The 19,081-nt window shown below is 33.8% G+C and overlaps 1 protein-coding gene across 1 annotated transcript in view; it reads left to right on the top strand.

Moving 5' to 3' along the window:
• LOC138712087 (sodium-coupled monocarboxylate transporter 1-like) overlaps positions 1–19,081 on the top strand; it is a 67,920-nt gene that overhangs the window by 26,405 nt on the left and 22,434 nt on the right. Inside the window, exons 5-8 of the mRNA XM_069843481.1 lie at positions 1,890–1,957; positions 5,666–5,820; positions 11,303–11,443; positions 13,833–13,941. Coding sequence (XP_069699582.1) covers positions 1,890–1,957; positions 5,666–5,820; positions 11,303–11,443; positions 13,833–13,941 — 473 coding nt within the window. The remainder of the gene's footprint in view (positions 1–1,889; positions 1,958–5,665; positions 5,821–11,302; positions 11,444–13,832; positions 13,942–19,081) is intronic.

Below are 19,081 nucleotides of genomic sequence, written 5' to 3' on the forward strand. Positions count from 1 at the left end.
CAGACTCTGAATGAACTGCAATTTTACGTAAATGTCACCCAGACAAGTTGAATGATTGCTATCTTTAGTTGCGGGCGTTTAAAAGTTTTAACTGCTTGAAATAGAGAAAAGTGACAGAAAGAAGTAAAGAAGGAAAGGAATGCTCGCAGAAAGAAACAAAGAATGGAAGGAAGAACGGAAGAAAGAAAGAAAGAAAGAAAGAAAGAAAGAAAGAAAGGAAGGAAGAAAGGAAGGAAGAAAGAACAAAAAGAAAGAAATGTTGGAAAAAAGAAACAAGAAATAAATGAAAGTAAGAAAGAAAAAAAGGATGGATGAAAGAAAGAAAAAAAGAAACAGAATTGAATGGAGAAAGAAACAAAAGAAGGAAGGAAGGAAGAAAGAAAGAATGGATGGATGAATGGATGGATGGAAGGAAGGAAGAAAGAAAGAAATGATGGAAAGCAAAAGAAAAAATGAAATAATATAAGGAAGGAAGAAATCGAAAATGAAAAAGGATGGAAGAAGGAAAGAAAGAAAGAATGGAAGGAAAAAGACAGAAAGAATGGATGGAAGAAAGAAAAAATGAATGAATGAATGAATGAATGAATGAATGAATGAATGAATGAATAAATGAATGAATGAATGAATGAATGAATGAATGAATGAATGAATGAATGAATGAATGAATGAATGAATGAAAAGTCTGCCTATTGATTATAGTAAACACATTATGTTCTCAGAAATGTTTACAAGTAGTTATATGTATGTACTTATGTCTCCGTAATGGTTATCCTTGGTTTTTCAACAATGCTTCCATCTCTGATCCCTCTTTTGCCTTCTATAGTTTTCGATACCGGTACTTTTCTCCTTTTTGCGCGGCAATTGGTCTCGCCATTGTAAAATTTTATTATTTTTTTATTACGTTCCCTATATCTTAAGAAATGTTATTTTTTCCATGTTGATAAGCATCGTTTGAACTTTCTAAGGAGTCTTTGTCCCTTAGCATAATGTTCAATGGTTCAAGAGACATTTAATGTTCAAATAGCGAGAGTGTGAAAACCATACGTGATTTTGACATGAACGCCAATTTGGTAGTTTTCAAGATTATTCGATGATATATTTTTAGCGTGTACCCATATCTCTTACCTTTCAAAGGATGTATAGTTCACTGCTCTAGTCGAATTAGACGCGGAGCATTGTGAACAAACGTACGTAACGCGAAAGTCTGGCACCGCGAGTGTCGAGGTTACCCTCCTGCATTCCAAAATGTAAGATGATTTTATGTAAAAAAAAAAAAGAGTCATATTCACATACAGTAAGTCTGGAAATTCTGGGTAGGGTATATGAGCAAATATTGAAAGATTACATTCCGCGACAAATATTATATTTCAATTCAAACTGGCGCAATAATATTTACAATAACATTTCACTGTTATCAATTTTCATGATGTACCTGATCTGTGGCAAATATATTTCTGCTTCTCTTTTCTGTCGACCAAGGTTTATGCCTCTAGGGCCCATTTCGTGACTAAAAAACCAAACATTTTCGGATATTCATATATATATATATATATATATATATATATATAAATAACTTCTTAATATGTGACGAACCCATTCCCAAAATTTATACAATCTGTGTTTCTGTGTTTACTTACTGTTTCAATAAACTGTAGCAATATCAGAAACACTTTTATTTCTTAATAATAATGACATATGCAAAGAATACAAAATGTTTATATTCGTTACAGTTGATTATTTGAACTTTTATCTGGATAGGAATCACTTTTTAGATGAAATGTAATTTTTATAATGTCTTTAATCTGATCACTGGGGAGACAACCCACAAAAGCATTCCCTGATCAGCACATTCTATTTCAGTAATGGAAATTGATTTTTTCTCTTTCCAGTGAGTGGAGTGAACATTCATATCATCACAGTGGCCGTGTCTGTTCTCTGCATTTTCTACACAATGCTGGTGAGTTACTCACGCTATAATCCCTTTTGAGGTCCATTGAAACGTCAATAATTTGCTCTTGAAAATTTTCCAATCTTTAGTACGAGAGTGACATTTTGTACATTAATGAGCGTTTTATTTATATGTTAAGGGGATAGGCTGGTCAATTTTTGATGAATTTTCATGAAAAATACAATTTTTTTTATATTTTATCTGGATACCCTAATTCTTTCTGTAGTATTGATGTAACACTCAATTGTGAGCAATGACTTTTTACCCGTCAAATCAGCTACTATATAAATGTCTGCACTGTGAACCATGTTGCCAAAAGATTAGGTACTGGATTGAAGAAATTAGTCGGAGAAAGTAGTAAGATGGGTATAACACTTCGTGGGGTGACAAAAGGTAGTCTTAAAGCCAAAACTATAGAAACTTTACAGCTTTACTGTAGAAATAGTATACTCCAAAATCTAGGCAATGTGCAGGCTATGAAGTCTAATATATATGCTACATTATACCACTGCTCCTCTACAGATGATGAACCCCGGCATATAAAGTGTCCAACAGGTGAAGAAAGTTGGTGTTTTTACAATAGGGCGATTGCAAAGGGTGAGAACCCTGGAAAATATGGTGACCGTATACATATACCAATCAATAAAAATGTACTAAAAGCAGTTATTCCTCTCTATAGTAGACTAGCATATGAATATCTTCTTGAAAGATGTGTGGAAGGAAAAACTCAAAATTCAAACGAGTCGATACACAACATAATTTGGTCAAAGTGTCCTAAGACTACATTTGTTCATAGACACCGAATTGAATTAGCTGTTCGAAAGGCAGTGGCAGAATATAATTCTGGATTATACCGTAAACTGGGGTAAAGAGGATCACACGTGGTAAAGTGAATCATATGTGTATTGCTTAGATAAGTCAACGCCACATGGATCACACATGCAAAGAAAACCTTTCTTCCATAAATGCCACTAAAAATAGTTTTCTTTGCATGTGTGATCCATGTGGCGCTGACTTATCTAACAATACACATATGATCCACTTTACCACATGTGATCCTCTTTACCCCAGTTTACGATACTCTACTGTTGTACAACTACAGAAAGAAAGTGGCCTGTCATCAGGTAGAAACGCCATAGATATAGCTAGGAGAAGAGACGAAAGAAGAACTAACCTGTACATGATTCGCACCACTGAAAAATATAAGAATTATAGACAGATTGTCAGATCAGCTAAACTGAGAGTTGAACAAAAGAAAATAGAAAAGGAAGGTACCACATACAGTGCTGGAGGATTTTAGAAGACCATAGGCCAACAGAAAATCGGTAAGTTTAAAAAGAATCAGTTACTGTATAAAAAACACTTGTAACTTTGACTTCAGTTTTCTCAATAATCATATTTTTCTATATTTATGAATTTCATTATTGAATAACTCTGAAAATATTAGAGATAAACAGCTGAAATTTTTAGCATATGTTCATCATTATATTATCTGCATTTGGGGGGGATGATGAATGTAATCTGAATGATATCAGGATGATAATCAATTATTTGTTTATAATTGTGCAACATTTTTTATTAGAATTCATTTAGACAGCATTTTGAAGTAGTAAAATGCGTCCTAGGAACATAAAAAATGCCCACAAATGTAGATTATGATACCAGCTTCACTTTAAAAAAAGATTCATGAATTTATCTCGAATACTTCCAGAGTTATTAAAAAAATTAACATAAACTCATAATGTTTATTTTTCTTTGTTTGCAACAATTATTAAATGTTAATAACAATTTATTAGTATATTGTGGGTATTATATGAATATGAAGTGCATGCTGTGAAAGTTTCACAATTCTAAATGTAAAAATGTGGAAATTACAAAATTGCCCAACCTATCCCCTTAAATCTACTGCAAGTGATTATGATTTTATGATTTGAGATTCATCACGAAACTGCTCTCGTATCTGAACGATTTGCTGGAAGAAAGGCATACATGCATAAATGACGACTGATCTATATATGTGCCCTTTCACCAGTAAATCCCTCAGTTAATGTGATAGCTAGGGTTGTAATGTTGGGGACCGATAGGGTGCGTTATGGTGGTTTCAAGTTGACTATCCATTCACCAGTCAGTACTCCATCATGCGTAAACAGTGTACCTGCTGAATAATAATACCGAAGGTTAAAGGTTCTCAAGTGCATATTCTTGCAGCGAAATTTGATGTTTTGAAGTGAATGATAGGAACAATCTTAGGCCTACATGTAAATTATGTACTAAAAACATACGAGATGGCAAGCGATATTATATATAGAGACATTGTAGTACAAGAAAAGAAAGGAGGAAACTCAAACCCACGAATAATTCTATGATAATTATTCTGCATATAACGAAAGATACGTAAAAATAGCCTATATCTTCGTAATGCTATGTAGCGTAAATTTACTTTTAGAGCTGTCCAGATTTTCATGTGCACCTTGTTATTCGCACAATCGATCGCAGAACCAAGTCAATGTCCTCATATTAGCTCACATCCCCGGCCTGTGTACCATGCTGCAGTCAACTTGTGTAATAGGTCCCCAGCATTACAAGCCTAGTGATCAACATAATAACCATTACCGTTTGAGTGAACCTCGGGACCGTTCTGGAAGTTTGGCCACGAGAAAATCCCATCACCAAACACATCGAACACTGAACCTTCCAGTCCGTAGCCAGCTGCTCTACCAACTGGGCCACCCAGTCGCAAAAATTGCTTAGCCGTTTTAAAATTTCTAGTTATCACATAGGCCATTATATAGGCCTACTTTGGAAACTGATGTTTATCTACAAAAATTAGTACATTTTAAAGTACTATATCTTTAGATTTTCTAATGGAATAAAGAGTGTACCTTTTTAGCGCAATAATAAACCTAAATCATAAAATTTTATCTAGAGAAAATCAAAACTCGAGTGGAATTTAATTGACTATTAAACGATTAGAAGAAAATATAAAAGAGTAGAAGAAATAAAGTACTCTAATACAATAAACTATTAAGTGACTATAAAATTCTATTTCACTAATGAGAGCTTCACCAAAACGTTTGAACGGAGCCGTCATTTTCAGTCGAATATCTATGCAGGAAACAAATGACGATCGCAAAAAAGTTTTATAGTGCCGCAAAGAATTCACAGTTTGAAATGTTGGCAAACAAAGAAACAAATGGTAGGGAGGTGATAAAACATAAGTAGACCTATATAAAAATTAGAAGGAATAAAGTACTCTAATACAATAAAATAGATATTAATTGACTTACTAAAACTCTATTTCACCAAAACGTTTGAACGGAGCCGCCATTTTCAGTCGACTATCTATGCGGGAAACAAATGACGATCTCAAAGCATGTTTTATAGTACCATAAAGAATTTACAGTTTGAAATGTTGGCAAACGAAAGAAACAAATGTTAGGGAAGAGATAAAAACAAGCAAATGCTAGGGAAGTGATACAATTGTAGCGCTAAGCAGCCATAAATAGTTGAAACATGTCCTTTCGTACCGTTTTACTGGTCAAAAGTACTATGACGTATTAAAAGTGTAATAGATAGAATAATATAATTATTCATTACACTTTGGCGCTCATTTGTGCAATGAAAAGTTATGCAGACAATTATGATCCCAAAAGAATAATGTCTTAGTAAAAATAGCCCAAATTTTAGTACATATTAGTAATAAGTTTACGTTCGCAGGGAGGGCTTAAAGCCGTGGTGTGGACGGACTTTCTTCAGGGGCTTGTGATGGTTGTGGCAAGCATCGCCGTCATCATCCTGGGGTTGATCCAGGAGGGTTCTTTCGGTGCTGTGTGGAATAAGAACGACATCGGGGGAAGGATAAGATTCTTCGAGTAAGTCAATCAGTGTCAGTAATCTTTTCATAAATATTTCAACTTAAAATGTAACAGACATTTGGAATTCAGAGGGAAATATCTTGCATCCTTTCCTTTCTAAAACCATTAACCAACATAAAAAGAAAGTACCATTTAATATTTTAAATAAATATCCTGTGTACAGCTCATACATTTTGTCAAGACACTCGCGATATGCAGTACGGGAACAACGTTTCTCTGAAGGGGGTAGGAATAGAATGGAAAGTCGGGCGTGTGTTTACTAGGTTCAAGACAAGACAAACCCATTCCCCTATAATTCGTAAGTAGACTCATCTGATCTCGTGCGCAGCTCTGTAGGAAGAGTGGGGGAGTGTCTGGACATAATGCTTGCGCTGTACAGGATTGAGAGCATGAAAGATTCTTCGGTAAGGAAGCGACTTATTTGCTATCGCATAACAAATGTCGAACGATAGAGGAAACTCCAACATCAGAGTATTCTATTCAATTTACAAATCCTTTCATATAAATATTGCACTATAAAGTTATGTGATAAATTATTTCTGGAAGAATAATTACAGAATTGAACGATTTAAACACGTAGATAATTTATTCGTATATTTGTAAATCAGAAAACTCTAGGGATAATACAATGGAATTAAAAACAAATACATTCACAACATACAAACATTATACCTCAGCATGTGTATATTTTCTTCCTAATGTTCCGAAAAATTCACCTCGGATGAATTTCTGTGCGTTATTTATGTGTTAATCATCTCACTGAATAAATTACGAACGCAATAAAATATTCTTATTTAATTAAACTGACTGGAATAATAAGGGAACACATCCATAAAAATAATATGTTATTGCGTTCGTCACTTATTCAGTGAGATGCTCAATTTTATTTTAGTAGGTTATTTTACGACGCTTTATCAACATCTTAGGTTATTTAGCGTCTGAATGAAATGAAGGTGATAATGCCGGTGAAATGAGTCCGGGGTCCAGCACCGAAAGTTATCCAGCAAATGCTTATATTGGGTTGAGGGAAAACCCCGGAAAAACCTCAACCAGATAACTTGTCCCGACCAGGAATCGAACCCGGGCCACCTGGTTTCACGGCCAGACGCGCTAGCCGTTACTCCACAGGTGCGGACTGAGATGCTCAATAACATAGTAATTGATATAGCGTCGTTTAATAATTCACTAAAAGTTATAAGACACAAATAATGTTACCGAATACAGATAATGCTGTGCGTTCGTGCGTGCGTGTGTGTGTGTGTGTGTGTGTGTGTGGATGTCATTGCAATAAAATTTGGTTACAATGAGAAGGCAACTAAGAAAGCTGCAATAAAGAAACTAATAATACTGGTAATATTAAAAAGAGTAATACATATTAATATCTACCCCATAGTTTGTCATGTTCGTAAAAGTATGAATATTTTTATCGATATAATTTCCTAACCCACTATTTTGCTTCAGAAACTATTATTTTAAATTTTTTCTTAAATAAATCTTTATTTCATCCAACCAATTTGATCTTTACAGACTTTAAAGACTTAGAAATAAACCAATTATAATATTTAATGTTAACTTATTTTCATAAAAACCTCGAAAATTTTGGAACGTGTTCTCACAATTATTGCATTAGTCTGAATCAAACAATACCATTAAAAGAACCAAGCTTGAAAACTACTACAGTCGTAGTAAATAATGCAAATACAGAAACAAAATCGTACAAAAATGCCCTCACCTTTTAGTAATGCTAATAAGAGAAAAATAAAATTCATCTTATTGACCAATCCATCAGAAATTTGTTTCTAACACATTTTCAAGTCTTAAATATTAGCAAAGAACTATTCCCTCCTTTCTTTTCTTTAAATTATTTTTGACACTAAATTACGGTACACGTCTGTTCTAAGATTTTTCTAAATGTATCTCTGAGCATGAGCTATGCTCATTCGGAAGGTTTATTATTATTATTATTATTATTATTATTATTATTATTATTATTATTATTATTATTATTATTATTATTATTATTATTATTGCTTTTGTCATTAATTTTTATTAAATTAGGTAGTTATAGGCTAGCAATTCATTTCAGTTATTTATTATCTATGATTAAGTTTAAGTTCTTATATAATTGTGTTATGTTTCACAACAATGTTTCTGTATATAATAATATATTTGTCACCGATTAACGTTATTGAACAAGTAATAACTGCTTTACTATGTTAATATTAAGTCATATAAATTCCAATACAGTATTACCACAATAAAGCAGTAGGCTAATTATCAGGGAAAGGATTTATATGTAAATACATATTTACTTATAAAGCTAATATAATTTATATTTTGCATTATCTTTATGTTTCACAATGTGTAGGGTTGAAAAATCCTACTTTTATTTTCCATATTTTTCCATATTTTAGAGTTTAGTACATATTTTCGTTAATTTCCATATATTTTCCATATTTCATATAAAACAGTCCATATTATATTAGGTTTAACAATAAAACAAAACAAAATTCCATTAACTTTTAAAAATACATTTCAACAATAGAGATTTAAACACATGTTCAGTAATCCCTTTAACATCAGAGTTATTTGAAAATTAGCAGTCCTATCAACAATGGGAAAGTAAGTTACAAAACTGTATTAATTTAATTTAAAATTTTTAACAGACTTCAGTTGTGCAGCTCAACAGTTAAATGCCAGTCAGAGTACACATAGGTTCAGTTTTGTAAATCATACTATAAAGACGGTAAATATGCCAAAAGTACGTCATTCAGTCAATTTAAAATCAAAACTAACAAGTTACATTTCAGAATTTAAAGAAGATGGTTTATCAACTGACAATAAAATATTATTTTGTAATTTGTGTCAGTGTGCAGTATCATCTACACAAAAGTTCCTGGTGCAACAACACATTACAACTAGTAAACATCAGGCCAACAAACAACTAAATTCCAAGCAGAGACAATTGTTTTTAACACAACCAACAACATCGAATGTAAGATCTGAGTTTAACATCGACCTGTGCCGTTCTCTCATCTCTGCTGATATTCCTCTCTACAAACTAAAGAATAAGGTCTTCAGGGAATTCCTTGAAAAATATACTCAACATACAATCCCGGATGAGTCAACACTTAGGAAGACGTATGCTCCATCCATCTACGATGAGACAATACAGAAGATAAGAGATGAAATTAAAGATAGTTCAATTTGGGTTTCCATTGATGAGACTCCCGACAAAGAAGGTAGACTTGTTGGTAATGTAGTTATCGGTTTGTTAAGTGAACAATATTCTGAACGAATTCTTTTACATTGTGATGTTCTAGAAAAGTGCAATAACAAAACTATAGTTAAACTGTTCAACGAAGCTATGGGTATCCTGTGGCCAAAGGGTATTATGTACGATAATGTGTTATTCTTTATTAGCGATGCTGCCCCTTATATGGTCAAAGCTGGACAAGCATTATCTGTTGTATATCCTAAATTGACTCATTTTACTTGTGTGGCGCATGCATTTCATCGTGTGGCAGAAGTGGTCAGAGACAATTTCCCTAAAGTAGATTTGTTGATTTCATCAGTGAAAAAAGTATTTCTCAAAGCTCCCAGTAGAGTTAACGTGTTGAAAGAAATGTACCCTGAAATTCCATTGCCACCAAAGCCAATTTTAACTAGATGGGGTACATGGCTAGAAGCAGTTGAATATTATGCCGAACATATAGACTCTATTAACAATGTTCTCCTTGCATTGGACTCTGAAGATGCAGTCTCAATTGATACTGCGAAAACAGTTACCTGTGACATAAGTGTGAAGAATGACTTAGCTCACATTCAGCATACATTTTCATGCATCATAAAAACGCTCAAAAGTCTCCAAAATAGGCACCTTTCACTATCTGAAAGTTTTGAAATTATAAATAGTACTGTGGAACAACTGAATCGTGGTAGAGGTAAAGTTGCAGATGCAGTAAGAGCTAAGGTGGACACTGTACTTTCAAAAAACCCTGGATATGAAGAACTACAAAAGGTTGTTGCTGTGATGAGTGGTGAATCAACAGTGAAGATTAACTTGGACTTATCCCCAGCAGACATTGTGAAATTGAATTATGTACCAGTTACTTCTTGTGACGTCGAACGCTCTTTTAGTCAGTATAAATCTATCCTCAGAGACAATAGAAGAAGATTCACTTTTCAGCACTTGAAAGAAATGTTTGTAACCTATTGTTATGGTAACAGACAATAAAAATTGTGTTTTGTTGAAACTACATTGGAAGATAAGGTACGTCCATTATATTTTTTGTTTAGTTTGATTAAAATGTACCAATATTTAACGTACATAGTCATTTTTTTATAATTTTAAGTCCATATTTAATTCCATATTTTGGTAAAAATCCATATTTAATTCCATATTTTGGTAAAAATAACTACATATATATTTACATATTTCATATATTTTTAGTCCATATAAATCCGTTCCCTGCTAATTATACAAGTGTTAAAAGAGTATATCTAAGAATGAAAAATATATTTGTATTTATATTTGTAAATTAATGTGTAAAAATATTATGAATGTTATTAAATAAAATTAATAAATATTAAATATCAAAATTTCAAGTAATATATAAATAACAACAATGACAAAGCTATAAAAACAGGTCAAATTTGCTAAGCCACTACTTATAGAAGTCACTCACAAGAACATGTCTTGTTTTTTAAACTAAAAACAGTTGCGGTATCTCCTTCAGACGTATTGAAGGTGACTATGGGGGATGGAGTTCCAGGTTTCATCATCTCGGTTTTGGGTGGTGGTGGGATTGTAATACACGTAGCAGCAGTAGTAGTAGTCGTAGTAGTAGTAACAGTAGTAGTAATAGCAGTAGTAGTAGTAGTAGTAGTAGTGATAGTGGTAGTAGTATTAGTGATAGTAGTAGTAGTAATAATGGTAGTAGTGGCAGTGGTAGTGATAGTGGTGGTAGTGGTAGTAGTGTTAGTGATAGTAGTAGTAGTAGTGGTAGTAGTAGTAGTAGTAGTAGTAGTGATAATAGTAGTGGTAGTGGTGTTAGTAGTAGTGGTAGTGTTAGTAATAGTGGTAGTAGTAGTAGTGGTGGTGGTCGTGGTGATGGTAGTAGCAGTAGCAGTAGTAGTGGTGGTGGTCGTGGTGATGGTAGTAGTAGCAGCAGTAGTAGTAATAGTAGTAGTAGTGATAGTAGTAGTAGTAAAAGGTAGTAGTGGTAGTAGTGGTAATGGTAGTAGTAGTAGTGATAGTGGTGGTAGTGGTAGTAGTGGTAGTGGCAGTAGTAGTAGTAGTACTGGTAGTAGTAGTGGTGGTGGTAGTGGTGTTAGTAGTAGTGGTAGTGTTAGTGATAGTGGTAGTAGTAGTAGTAGTAGTAGTAGTGGTGGTAGTAGTAGTAGTAGTAGTGGTGGTAGTAGTAGTAGTAGCCGTAGTAAGTTAACAGCTGTGTTTTGTTTTTTGTTTTCATTTCAGAATGACACCTTCGCCAACAGTCCGCATGTCGTTCTGGATTGTAATTATAGGCCACACCATCCTGTGGATCAATGTTGTTTCAGTCAATCAAGCAATGGTGCAAAAATTCATGTCCCTACCAACATATCGGCAGGCACAGAAGTGAGTCAATATAATAGCCATAGCATTTATAAAGTCAATCCTTCAGGATATCTATGCTTGTATTTATTTAATGAAGAATTTCTCAAGAATCACAACTTATTTTATAACTACGATTTATGAAAGAACTTGTTTGTGTTTTCATTTACACTATTGAGAGTATCCCCGAGCTTCTCTACGATAACAGGGAAGAAACTTAAAATCAATGTTCCTTATGTTGTCTAAACATCATGTTTATAGCTACCTATACCATAAGTTCACGATTTCAAACCTGTTCAAGGACGTACATTTTCTTAATATGTCTTCTTTCGAAAAATACCAACTGGTACATTTATGGCAAATAAAATTGAAACCTCAAAAAATGGTAATGTTTTCCTCTAATGCTGTCATTCAGGTCACTGCAAGATAAACTGCTTTATTGGAAATTCTCCCACCCATAAAAAGGTGAGTCTGTATAATTCTCATTTTCTCTCTTCCGTCCTTCATTCTTATTCTCCTTCTTCCGTCCTTCATTCTTATTCTCCTTCATCCGTCCTTCATCCCCATTCTCCCTCTTCCGTCCTTCATCCCCATTCTCCCTCTTCCGTCCTTCATCCCCATAAGTGATCTCCAATCTTGAATGTAAAAATGAGTTTGTAAGTAGTCGTCGATGTCCAAGAAACCAAGAACTTAGAATGTAATCGCAAAGAGATATAGAAACAATCTTTACAAAATAATTAATTTCTTATGGAAAATAATTTTTTCGTTCAATAGAAATTTTCGTTTACCAGTTTATTCTGCATAACAAAAAAATTCATAAGAAAAAGCTTGTCTAAAAGTTGGTTTGAACTAAATCGCCATGTGTTTATTTTCTTTCTTTTTTCATATAGATACACATAAATATTTTTAAAAATGTTCATAACCTATATGCTACCATAATTTTTGACCTGAAGGTATGAAATTCGCTCAGGTCCGACTCCGTTGACTCGCTCAGCAAAGAAGGGAAGTGGAAGGGAAGGAGAAACTACTCCCATGTCACTTTTGTTTATATCGCCTTATAAAAAAAAAACGCGCAGTAAGGCTTTGTACAGCAGTGGTGGATTTTAGGAATCAGCGACAGCCGAAAGTTCGTAAAAGCTATGATGTCCGCCTGATACAATCCGTCACTGACCTTCCTGCCTGCTTGTACCGCACCAAAATATTACTGTCTCAGCCGGGGAAGGTGGAGTGGGGAGTTAAGGGGTGGTCTGAAGTGACTGAGTTCAGTTATTAACGCCCAGACGTGGGCTAATGTGAGAAGAAATAGACAAATTAGCCCATTTTAGCACTGGTTTCAAACATATATAAGCAAAATAGATAGGCATAGCGTTCTTTTTAGACACATTTGTTTTTGTACTACAGAGAAACTCATCTAATACTACATCTACCAACATCTTGATAGTAACATATACAACTGGGAACACTAGGAACATTACAGGTACCTAAAATTGTTTTTTTTTTTTGGTGTGATCTTCCAATATTAAAAAGTTCGTTACTTTACATAGCTGAACTAATGAAATCTCGCGAAGTACAGAGTGATTCACGAGGATTTACCGTCCTTTACGTAACTTATTTCTGAAGACATTTTGAAAAAGAAAAGTCATATAAACATAGTCCCCATTCTAATATTTTCAGAGTTACACTAATTTAAACTTGTTTATGAAATACGTTTTTTCTTTAATTTTTAGGTAAAAGAATAATACAAACATAGAATGAACCATTCAGATCATTTCTTTAATTGGCATGTATTATGAAGCTAGAAAAGTGCTGTGAAGTTCTTAGTTGCTTCGTACAGACATCTTTTTCTAATTTTAATTACAAAATTACATTATTCTTACGCACTTATCACAACAATTATTACAAATCACACCACTTCCACCGACTTAATTATTTGGAGTTCAATTTTGCTTCCTAATTTACAGTCTCGGAGAGTTTACAACATATTTTTTAAAATGTCGCCGTCCGCTTAAGTACACTAGGCCGCACGCTTGTGAACGACACTTGTCACGCTACATAACTGCATACGTCTATCTTTGATTTCCATAGAGCTTGCGTTGGTTGCTGGCTGCACTCTGACCAAGATCACGCGTTCACAGCAATGTGTTTCAATAACGAAATGTAACTCTGTAAATATTGAGAGTAGGACTCATGTTATATGACTTTTTTTGCTCAGAATGTCTTCAGAAATAAGCTCCGTAAAGGACGGTAAATTCTCGTGAATCAACCTGTATATATTGGCAGATGCAAGTGCTCAGAAAAAAAATCCCAAGGTTATTGCGGCAAAAGTTTAAGTTCTTGGTTATTATTTTGTGATAGTTTACTATGATCTTAAAGTTTTTACCGATGCATATAAGGGTTTATCGTTTGCTTACAGAGCTCTGGTAATTGCAGTTGCTGGATTATTAGTTACAAAATTCATCAGTTGTTTCACTGGTCTCCTTATATACGCCGCCTACAAAGATTGTGACCCCCTAACATCAAAGGTGAGTTTACAGTATTTGGAAACTGTTGAATACATTCTGACATAATAATTTAAACTGAATTGTTAATATCGCCTCATCTAAATGAAATGCTACATTTTCCATGTCTTTATCATCATCATCATCATCATCATCATCATCATCATCATCATCATGTCACGGTTTAGGCTGAAGACCTGTCCTGGCTTCACATTTCCCATCTTTTTAGTGGGCGTCCCACATATTTTTCCTATTGTCTCGTAATCATAAGCAATTTTTGTCGTATTAAACCCTCTAATAGAAGAAGGAATTCTCCCCACTTCTGCTTAAAATTGCTGATTGCAGAGCGAGTCGATTTCTTATTATTGTCTGATCTACTAATGCGTATTGGATCAGTTTCCGTGCAGTTTTCACTGACCTAAGGTACATCGTCACTGCAACTGCTATGACTGGTTAGAACCCAAATTTCACAGCCATATAGTACAGTAGGTACATCCATGATTTGATGCAATTTATGTTATTCATCTTTGCTGGTCTGACTGTATTACAATAAACATAATCATATGAAAAGTAGACGTAAATAAAAATTTACACAAACTGTGTGGACATTGTATGATATTGTAATCTATTTATTTACATTCCATGGTATATGTACATCGCTTCAGAGTTAGAATATGGGACATGTCAAAAAATATTAATATTACCACAGTCTAGTATATACAGTCACGAAGCTTGAGGTGATGAGTGTGCTGGGAACAATAGACTGTGCCGGTATTTGAAACAGAGCTTCCGGGCTAAGATGCCGTGGTCTACTGGTGCTGACGTTACCAAACGTTTCGTCTACTTCTACGGCAGACATCTTCAGTGGTTAGGTATCCTCGGTCGAAGTCTTCTGCCGTAGAAGTAGACGAAACGTTTGGTAACGTCAGCACCAGTAGACCACGGCATCTTAGCCCGGAAGCTCTGTTTCAACTAGACACCGGCCGTGAAAGTCTGCATGCTAAGATTGTGCCGGTATTAATTCGCATTGTCTGTGATGTGGCGATAGTAGCGATCCTAGTGGTTAGCAACTATGTATGGATACATATTCCCTAACGTATTGAGCTTCTTGACTGTATACTAGACTGTGATTTACTATAAAGTCTTAATTATAGTCATAGCACAGTCTAGTTTATACAGTCACGAAGCTTGAGTTGTTGAGGACAGACAGACAGACAGACAGACAGACAGACAGACAGACAGACAGACAGACAGATAGACAGACAGATAGATAGATAGATAGATAGATAGATAGATAGATAGATAGATAGATAGATAGATAGATAGATAGATAGATAGATAGATAGATAGATAGATAGATAGATAGATAGATAGATAGATAGATAGATAGATAGATAGATAGATAGATAGATAGATAGATAGATAGATAGATAGATAGATAGATAGATAGATAGATAGATAGATAGATAGATAGATAGATAGATAGATAGATAGATAGATAGATAGATATATTGAGTAATATTATACATACAAATTTTATATTATCATAATTTTGTCTAAATTCCAATGCACGGGTCTTCTGACCGTACGTGCTTTGTATCCTAAACAATTCCTCCTTTGTAGGTTCCCACCCTACCTATGATTACATCCAACTATTCTGTAAAAGAACACACATATTAAAATGGAAATGGCACAATAAAACATATTATATAATATATCCTAACTTAAAAGACCTAAAAGTGTACAGTTGTGTGGATACTATTAACCCTTCCTCAGTTCGCGTCGCAAACTTCAACAGTTGCAGTTATAATTTTTCTCACCTTCAAGAGGGACAATCCAGTCTTTTGTTCCCATTCTCTATTCCCCATGAGGTCAAGACATGCAAGCGAACTCCTACTCTGACTTAGCATCGAGGGTGGTAATATTTTCTCCCTACATGTTCCAATTCGACACAAAGTAATAAAATATATTTATAGGAATCCTTTTCCTTTCAAAGCGGAAAAAGATGCTTCCCTTCTTCATTGACAATTTTATTACCGTTCCATGCCCCCAATCTTAGCCACGCTAAACCTGCTCTGCTGTCTTTGTTACAAGAATTTATGTAGTCAAACCTCCCCCCTAGGAACAATAGACTGTGCCAATTTTATTTCGCATTGTCTGTGATATGGCGATAGTAGCGATCCTAGTAGTTAGAAACTATGAATGGATGCATATTCCTTACGTATTGAGCTTCGTGACTGTATATACTAGACTGTGGTCATAGTCAAGTTGAAATATATACAGAAAAATTTTACAATATAGTCTACTAGTAGAACACGAAGGTTTAATCAAATAGCTTACTACTATAATAGTGGAAAGTGGCGATAAAAATTGGCTACATACTCCACGACTGCCACCTAGCGGTTCGATAAGATAACTAACAGCAGCATCCATGGCAGTAGATATGTTTTGGTAAAAACGATATTTTCCTCTTTGTTTCTTATGTCCTGTAATTTAAGGAAATGGCTGAAGAGGTGTTGTTTGTGTCATATACGACTGTTTTAAGTACCAGATTCAAATGAACGAAAATAATAATTGTCAGGTTTCCCAAAAACAAGGAATTATAAGGACCATATAATGAGGTTATGATTGATTTGAGTATTATAGCTAATGATGAGAGGAATAGATAAACTCTCTCAATCTTTAGAGCTATTGTTGACGTTCAGTATAACATGGCCCATGTAAGTTACACTGAATTTTACAAATTTATGTGGAGTGAATAAGAATCAATTTATCTTGACCAAGTAAAGTGAAAAGTGGAAATAAATTATTCTGAGATGTCAGAAATATTTGAAAACGATTTTCATAAATTTTTGTGAGAAAGTTTTCATGGACTTAGAAATAATATAACTAATTGCTTTCTAAAACACAATGTAAATATGAAAGTTCTTAGTAATGTTTGTATAAGATTACTGGTAGTCAAGTATTTCACTGTCCTTAAAAACGCACATGTAAAAAAAGCAAACAATTGATTTATGACTTTCATAAGGTACAAAAATATAAAATGAAAGAAGACAGCACACTATTAATATATTAAACAAATCATTTCTTTCAAATGACTGGATAATCATTATTTATTTTTCTAGTAATTTTTCTTGCTCCCATTTCCTATTTAAAATTCAGATTTTATTTTACAATTCATATAGATGACAAGGGTACAAAAACAAAAAGAAAGAGCTTTGAATTTATTTAGTTATTACGTTTCTTAAATATCAATCTAGCATTTTTCTCTTTAAGTTTAAATATAGCCTAGGCCTATGTATTTGTTCTCATATCGAGTCGCTAGATGGCATTGGCGTCGCTGTCGCTAACCACATGCGTGTTATTAATCATCTTTCCACTATTGTAGTAGTAAGCTATTCGGTTTAATAAAATAACAATAATTGATAGCTGTCCCAACCAGGGTTTAATAATCGGCCTCCTAATCAATTCTAAATGTATATTTATATTTAATTAATTTTTTCTTTAATAGAAAACATAGTTAGGTAGGTTATCATTGAAAAATGTATTGGAAATGCAACAAACAATTTAGGCTACAAGACAAATTACATTTTATAAAGAATATAAATGATGATTAAAATATATGCTGATGACGACTTCAGTGCAGTGGAGGATATCATGTCCAAGGTGCTGTCAGGAACTTTTAATTTTCGGAAGCCTTCTAAGAACTTTCGTGGAATTGTGCCTCTAGCTCCAATCATAATTTCCATAACGTCCCATAACCCTTAAATTGGAAGAAGTCTGTCTCCACACTGTTTTTATTAAACCGTGTCGGACTGTAAAGAAAACAATTAATACAATATCCATACTATATTTGTTTTACATTATTTTATAATTTTGCTTCAATTTATGTTTTCCTACCAATTTATTTTCTGTAATTTTTATAGCATAAATTATTAAAATCTTGTATCGTATTGGACACTTTGTCAATTTAAGGGTTAATACAAGACATAAGTCAGATGGACTAAAAATGTGGACATAAATAAAAGCGGCAATAAATGTGTGTGGACATTGGTGACAATAGATATGGTATGAATAGACGTATCGTTCTGGAAGACAAGTCTTAAAATAGCTCAAAATTATGTTAATTTTATGTTGCATGTAAATATTTTAACAGAGGTATATTTTTCCCTTGAGTAACTTGCTTGTATGCCAAGTTCAGACAAATATTTTATAGCAATATTAACTAATTTTATGTACAATATGAACATCACCATCTTCTGACCACTATCAATGATAACATAGGATCAATATGCAATCCAGTCGAAGATAGACAAGTATTTTTAACCTCTATTTCCATCTTTTCCTTGAACATCCTGCTATTACTTTAACAAACTACATGTAATTGAGTAAAATATAATGTTGTGCATTCTTCAAGTAAATTCTTTCTACTTGCACTTTCATTGTTTACGTGAAAATACCCAGAGCCTAATTTTCCTACATGTGTTTGTATTCGAAAATATATTAACTTCTAGTTGCCGTTCACGCTAGTTTTGACTAGTACGAAATTTGATCGAAACAAAAAATACTAGTAGATAATATATCTCATTTATTTTACTTAGAATAAAATTCACTAGCAATGCTCAATAAAGTCCTCTGTAGCAAACGGTATATCGCCTATAGTCTGAAACATATAACGATAATTATAGTGACAATTCTCTAAATCAAGATTACATATACTTAATAAAATAATCAAGGAAAGATCTAAAAAATGTATATTAAATACATGTATTCGATCTTACATGGCTTGTATTATTAGGAATATAGAAAGTTCTTTTGAGCATCTCTTTCCATGTAATCACTAAGGTTCCGAGAAAGTAGCTGCATCAGCATAGGCTGTATAGCTACATAGGAAAGGGCCTTGATTTGCTTCGGACTAAATAAACACTACTCCCTTCCACTAGCTAAAACTCTACCTGCTGGGAAGAGCGCTCCCCACCTCCTAGGTGAAACATCAGTGACTGGACAGTACAGCCGACAGGAACTGAAAATACATCGTCACAATTGTCGGCTGGGGACACGCGACAACTAGTTAATGTTTGTAAACAAAACGCACGGACAAGAATGCCTATCCTGATGAAGCTAGTTTATTCGAATCTTAGTAATCGTTTTCTAAATTTATTTC

The sequence above is a fragment of the Periplaneta americana genome, chromosome 13, assembly GCF_040183065.1.
Source record: "Periplaneta americana isolate PAMFEO1 chromosome 13, P.americana_PAMFEO1_priV1, whole genome shotgun sequence".
NCBI classification, from domain to species: Eukaryota; Metazoa; Arthropoda; class Insecta; order Blattodea; family Blattidae; genus Periplaneta; species Periplaneta americana.